This window comes from Frieseomelitta varia, unplaced genomic scaffold (assembly GCF_011392965.1).
Source record: "Frieseomelitta varia isolate USP_RPSP 00005682 unplaced genomic scaffold, Fvar_1.2 scaffold_563, whole genome shotgun sequence".
In the NCBI taxonomy this organism is placed as follows: domain Eukaryota; kingdom Metazoa; phylum Arthropoda; class Insecta; order Hymenoptera; family Apidae; genus Frieseomelitta; species Frieseomelitta varia.
Window position 1 is genome coordinate 213792 of NW_025110327.1, and position 7015 is coordinate 220806.

A 7015-nucleotide genomic window follows, 5' to 3' on the forward strand; every position below is an offset into this window, starting at 1 on the left:
TTTAATCCTCGATATAATTTCTCAAATCTTTAATTTGAATGGAGTCAAATATACATCCGGAAAAATAAATTGGGCATCACTACCGTAAATAATTTATAATTTTGTTATAATTTATGACTAACGTATAATTTTGTAATTTATAATCTTGTAACTTAATTACTTACGCAATGATATAGTGAATGGGTAAACTTTTCCACTCCAAAGTTGGAAAAGTAGTAGAATTATAAATTGAATCGCGTAATGTTATCGTTATAGATAAACGTATCTGAGATTTTAACAAAATAAGAATATTTCATTTTAGTGTGAGAAACGATTGGAATATAGTTTGGTTTTAATTAATAAATAAAACGAATATGGTTTTATCAAGAGAGAAAATTGCCAGTTTAATAAACTTTTCTTTTTACGCAAAAAAAAAAAAAAAAAAAAAAAAAAAAGAAAAAAAACAAAGGTGAAACTTTCTTATCGAACGAACAGTACAACCCGAAGAAACGCCTCCTCGTGTCCGTGTTCGTTCGCGAGCGTATTAATATCTTAAATGGTAAATCTTGGTACACAAGCGACGGATTACAATCATCGTACGTATATTACACACCACCGACATCTCTCGTCGATTACTCATTTTCGTATAAATACTTATTATCTGCTTACGCTACTCCTTTCGTTTCAATCGTCGTGCCTTTTGCAATGTCGCGCGGGGCAAGTACGGATTCTACAAACGAACGCAAGTTCGACACAAAAGAAACAAACAACTGTACGTACGTATCGTACGTATCTGTCTCGTTTATGTTCATCGACGACGTTCGTCTACGAAAATACATGTTCATTTTTCTCTTACGCAATATCTTGGCTCGATCGTCATTCGAGACACGCGTGAACGTATTGCTACAACGGAGGACCCTTGTTTTCGAAGGAACAACGATCGAAACAAGAAAGAAAATAGTAATAGTATCGGTAGTAGTATCAGTAGTAATAGTAGTATCAATAGCAACAGCGGTACAAGTAGTAGTAATAGTAATAGTAGTAGTTGTGATAGTAGTAGTAATAGTAATAGTAATAGTAGCGAGAGTAGTAACAATAATGATGATGATCGTATGGAAAAAACCAAAAAAAAAAAAAAAAAAAAAAAAAAAAAAAAAAAAGGACGCTCGCTGAGAATCGGTTCGGAAACCGATCGACGGGTCTTCCCGACGTCTTTCAACCTTTCGTTTGCTTAATCCTAATCGTCGTTTACCGCGTTACCCATTACTCGATAATGGAAATATCTTGTACACAGAGTATTCTTAATAATAAAGTGAAGAAATCGTCTTCGACTCGCGTGTATCGTTTCTCCTTCGAACGTCAGTTCAGCCTCGCTTGGTTTCGACGTTGAACAAGAAGAGCACGGCAGAGAGGAAGAGCGTTGGACACCCGATAACCATGAAAAACGAGCAATCGTCGACCTCTTCTTGGGTGACGCCTGTGTTTGAAACTCGATCGGTAGGAACAACGATTAAAGAGGCGCTCATATACATATATGTGTATGTATCTGTGTGTGTGTATGTGTATGTATATACCAAGAGTACACAGAGGATCGTGCGTGTACCTGGGCGTTCGACGAGCTTCGAAACCTGTTCCCCATTCGGTACCCGATACGTTTCCACTTTACGAACGCAAAAGTGGAAACGCGCAGGAAACCCGTGCCCGTCGGCTAGTAATTCTACCGTGCTCGTCCTCCTGCTGTTCGATCTTCGCGCTGCAAGGAAGGTGCATTTGATTCACAGCCCGTACTCACACCCTCATAACGATCTCCAGCATACCGAGATCCAAGCGATCGAACGTCGTGGATCGCGTATTTTACGTTACATGTGATATGTCTGTATGTGGTATGTTTCGATCCGACCGAAAGCCTCACTTCTTTTTTTCTCTTCGTTTCATACACGATTTCCCAGCCGCTTTACATGGCTGGATCATTCTCGCGCGCTCAGCGTGGATTGGTGAACGCAGTTCACGAACGAAAATCCGCTGGAATCTGTTTTCTACGATGATGGCTTCTCGTCGATCCATCGCGTGTGGTTGCAAAAGTCAGAGCGCGCGCGAATCGCTTTCGCCGCATCGTATCAGGTATGTGTGTGCGTGTGTGTATGTCCATGCGTGTCTATCGTGTACGTGTGCGTGTAAACGCGTGTACCAGTTTCAACGTGTTTCGAGGAAACGTGTATAAAATGCTAAACGACCAGTGCACTCGAGTACGCGGGGTTCCGACATATTGGTTCACGTTACACGCTTAAGTACCGTTTCCGTTGCACGTCCGTTCTACGCGATTACACAAGCCCCTGCCACGGAAATAAACCTTTCGCGACACAATTAGCCAGCCTAACGTAACAATTAATTCGCCTGTACTTCCGTCTACGAATCTCGGAAAAATAAGCTTCCTCTTCCGGGGGTTCGTGCTTCGAGACTGCTTGCGCGTCATTTTTTTTTTTTTTTTTTTTTCAGCCTCGAACGACTGCGAGACACGTACTATATATATATATACACAGGGTGTCTCTGTTAAACATTGTTTTCTTTGACTCCTAGATTAAACAGTTTGGCGGGACACTCTGTATATACATATATGTATATAAAAGTGATAATTTTTCTCCATTTTATCGTCGATAACCGAAAAAAGAGAATCGATCAATTTGAATTTCTGATAAACGTTCGCAAGAGTCGCGAAATACGGTGAGAAGGGCGTCGCGTCGCGAGACGTTGAAAACAAAGTGAAGAAAGTAGTCGTGTTTGTCCCGCTTAACGGGGGAGCCGGTGCAAAGTCTGTTCGTTGGTAACTCGAAGGAAGCCAACTACGACATTGGCTGAGAAAGGTCGGTTGCAAAGCTGTCCTAGATACGCGGCGGTCGACCGGAAAAACTCTGACTGCCGCCGTTTCGTACCGTAACACGACCGACCGAGGAAACCTCGAGCTATTTACGATTCGTACGTACATATGTACTCGCGTACGCATATAGACCGATAACGTACGTGTACATACATATGTAATATCCATTATACATATGGTATAATATATAATATATATTATACATATTAATATAAATATTAATACATATTATATATTATACATTATATACGTAATATGTATCACATAACTATGGTAGCGGAGTCCGGAAAGGATGGCGGAGCTGCCTCTTCCGTTTCTTTCTACGCGCTTTTTTTCTCGCTTTCTTTCTCCTAATTGCGCGCGCGCACACACACATACACACACGCACACGTTGTATATTCTCACTCTCCTTTGGCACGTTAGCTCGTATGCTACATTCTACGTGGTCTTTAATCTACCGTTGCGATAAAAAAATACGAGGAATAAAAATATATCACGTAACAACGTTCCTCCCGTTGCTTGTCGTCGGCGACGAAATCGCGGAAGGAACAACTCGCTGGTATTCTAAACTGACTGAAACACCAATTTCTCTCTCTCTCTCTCTCTCTTTCTTTCTCTTTCTCTCACACACACACATACACACACATTCTCTCTCTCTCTCTCTCTCTCTCTCTCTCTCTCTCTCTCTCTCTTTCTCGATACTCCAGGTATTTTTCGCCTTTCCTCTCGCTTCGAGAGATTTCCTTCGACGAAATATATATTTCGCCAACGCGAGTAATACTCCGCTATTGCAATCAAAGGATCGCAAGCGTTCTCAAGCGATCTCGAGCAGATCCGGTCGCTATCCGATCCAAGACAGCCATCAGCTAGGCTGCGGGGGCGTCAGCTTCACCAACAGCCACGTGTACAACTTTGGCCTCTGTACGTCGGCCAGCTCGTACTGGAGATTGCTCAGCCCGTCCGTCGAGAATCTCTTCTTCCCCGTTTTCAGATACTCGTACCTGCCGCGAAGTCGGAAATGAAGAATCAGAACCGTGAATCGATCGAACGTCAAACGTCGAGAGTGAAGTCAGGCGATCGACTCGTCGAGAGCGGCTCACCTCTTTGGATTGGCCTTCTCCTTCTTGTGCGTGAGCATCTTGTATCGCGCCACGTTCGCCGGATACCGGGAGATGTGGAGGCCGTGCGCCTTGATCCGATTCGCCATGTCGTCGTCCTCGCCGCCCCAGCCCCAGAACACGTTGCTGAACCCGTTCACCAGGCGGAACTGCTCCCGCGACATCGCCGACACGCCGCCAAACAGATCGGCGTACGGTAGCCTCAATAGTGCAGAGACAATAATGCAGATTACACGATTTTCAAAGCGCGACGTAGCGAAGTAGCTGAAATTTACTCGACACGCTGTCGCGGAATACCTGTATTTGAACTTGTCCACCGCGACGGACATGTGCCGCGGCTGCTCCGGGCACGTGTAGAGATTCCTATCGTCTTCGGGAAGTAGGTCGACGTCGTGAAAAATGAAACAGTCGAAAGGTCGTTCCTTCAAGGCCTCCACGTATCCCACGTTCATGAGCATCGCGCGATTGAAGGCGTCGCTACCTGGAAAAGCGAGGTGGAGAACAAGATTATTATTATTATTACGAAAAATATGAAAAATTATTACGAAAAATATTTTATTATTTTTAAAGAAGATAAGTCATATTAATACTTTTAAAAAAGGGAAAACAGAGGTTCGTTATTAGAGAACAAGATTATTATTATTATTATTATTATTATTATGAAAATATTTAATTATTTTTAAAAAATTTATATGTACAAATAATATTTATATTTATTTAAAAATCAAATGAAAAAATAAATATATTTATTTTCACTTTTATAATTATATTTTCATTTTCATTTGTTATATTTAATTTTAATTAATAATTTTAATTGCAGTTTATTTAAAATATTAAATTTGCAAATTTAAAGAAATTTAATATTAATTAATATTATAAAATTTTAAGTTATATAAACTATTAGTCTTCAGAATTAAAAAAATATTATTTACATAAATTTTAATATAAAGGGGGATAAGGGTATTATACAAATATTTTTTTTCTTTTTCATTTTTATAATTATATTCTTATTTTTATTACATTTAATTTTACTAATACTTTTAATCATAGTTTGTTTAAAACATTAAATTTGTAAATTTAAAAAAATTTAATATCAATTAATATTATAAAACTTTAAGCTATATAAACTATTAATTTTCAGAATTAAAAAAATATTATTTATATAAATTTCAATATAAAGAGGGGATAAGGGTATTATATATATATATATATTTATTTTTTTCATTTTTATAATTATATTCTTATTCTTATTACATTTAATTTTACTAATACTTTTAATCGTAGTTTGTTTAAAACATTAAATTTGCAAATTTAAAAAAGTTTAATATCAATTAATATTATAAAATTTTAAGCTATATAAACTATTAATTTTCAGAATTAAAAAAATATTATTTATATAAATTTTAATACAAAGAGGGGGTAAGGATATTATACACATCGATCGATCGTTTTTTACGAACGATTTAGGAAGAAACGAGGAGCTGGTGATTTCGCGGGTCTCCGAATTGTGTGTGTATGTGTGTGTGTATTTTGGCCCGCAAGACGGAGGAAACGGGCACGGCTCGATCAAAAGTTTCGCATCTTATCTCTTTAGGCGAGCAGGCCTCGAGAGGACTCGAGAAGCCCGCGGAAAAAGTAGGCCGTCAGCTCTATCTTTGGTCAACTCTACCACTCTCTCTCTCTCTCTCTCTCTCTCTCTCTCTCTCTCTCTCTCTCGGTATCTTACGTGTGAAACTTTCGCGTTCTCCGTGTCCTTGCCGAAACAAAATCGAGTCGACACAAGGCGCAATAGGATCTCGTATGTCGTTCACCATCCCCATCCATGGTTTCTTCCCTTCAATGGCCGCCCGTGCGTCATTCACGCGAGTCGTCAGCTATTTCCGCAAGGCAAATTCGGTAGACAATCTGTCTCGCGTGCACGCAAATAGCCAAGTTAAATGAGAGTACGTTCGTTGGGTATCGATGGTTTCCTCGTCGCTTGCAGACACGTACGATACATCGTCGGAGACGCGGCCGTCGCATCTGGGTCAACTCGTCGAGAGGACAACACGTTGAGGGGTGAGATTGCGCCAAAAGGAAAAAAATGTTGGGTCGCGGTTTAAAGAAGAGCTGCTCTCAAAGACGAGAGACGTTCATTCGCGCCCAGAAACGCTCTTTCGCTTTTTCTTTTCTTTTCGGTCCATTCAACGGGCGTTCATCAACCAGCAATCTCCACTCGGTTGGTTGACAACGGAGGAGATCTCGTTGAAATTCATTCGTTCGAGCCATCGTTGAATCAAGTTCGTGCGTGTGTCTACGGCTGTAGCGGAGAATTTTTTTGGTACCGATTTTCAAATTTGGCGACTAGACGAGAAGACCGCGGAACAAAGTTCGTGTTCGCTCGAGACGATTCAATTGGATGCTTCGACGTATCTCACAGATGCAGCGACGCTCGCTGCGTCAACGAACCGGAGCTCCTCGACTTGCTAAATGTTGGACGTGTGACGAAAGTTGAGAAACTAGAGAGTTTATTCAAAGTTATTTTAAGAAATATTGTCTTGACTTTATTGCAGTGTGTACGACAAAGTCCAACGTTTACTTTCGAGTGGCCTTTTCATGAATGAAAAGCATTTTTTCAAAATTCTATGACGACAAACTCTGTGTAAAACTGTATTTCACGCAAAGGATGAAACGAGTAAAAATAATAATAACCCTTGACAAATTATTGAAATTATTATCTATTATAACAGATATCAACTTTTCTAGAATTCTCGAAAACGGTCCTTATACATCCAATTGGTATGAAATTAAAAATTTGCTACATAGTCTGATCTTTTTCCAAACTCCACAACTATATTGTGACTATACCACGCGTAAACGTATGAAACGAATAAAAAGACAATAACAACGTGCACCATGGTAAATTATTAAAACTTCTAACAACTATCATCTTGATTTTATTACAATAAATGTAAAATGTCAGCTTTTCTAAAATTCTCGGAAACGGTTCTTACAATTATTATGAAATAGAAAACTAGCTACAGATTCTGATTTTACAGAGTAG

General features: G+C 39.5%; 1 protein-coding gene across 4 annotated transcripts in view; it reads right to left on the reverse strand.

The window, feature by feature from the left end:
* Positions 1 to 392: 392 nt before the first annotated feature.
* The window catches only part of LOC122533949 (beta-1,4-N-acetylgalactosaminyltransferase bre-4-like), a 70488-nt gene continuing 63865 nt past the window's right edge, over positions 393 to 7015 (reverse strand). For 3 of the 4 annotated variants that reach the window (XM_043664140.1, XM_043664141.1, XM_043664139.1), the window contains exons 6-8: positions 4270 to 4453; positions 3955 to 4173; positions 393 to 3855 (exon numbers count right to left, since the gene is read on the reverse strand). In XM_043664140.1, the coding sequence (XP_043520075.1) occupies positions 3717 to 3855; positions 3955 to 4173; positions 4270 to 4453 (542 nt within the window). In that variant the 3' untranslated portion in view covers positions 393 to 3716. The remainder of the gene's footprint in view (positions 3856 to 3954; positions 4174 to 4269; positions 4454 to 7015) is intronic. The other variant, XR_006307802.1, reaches the window with a different exon arrangement.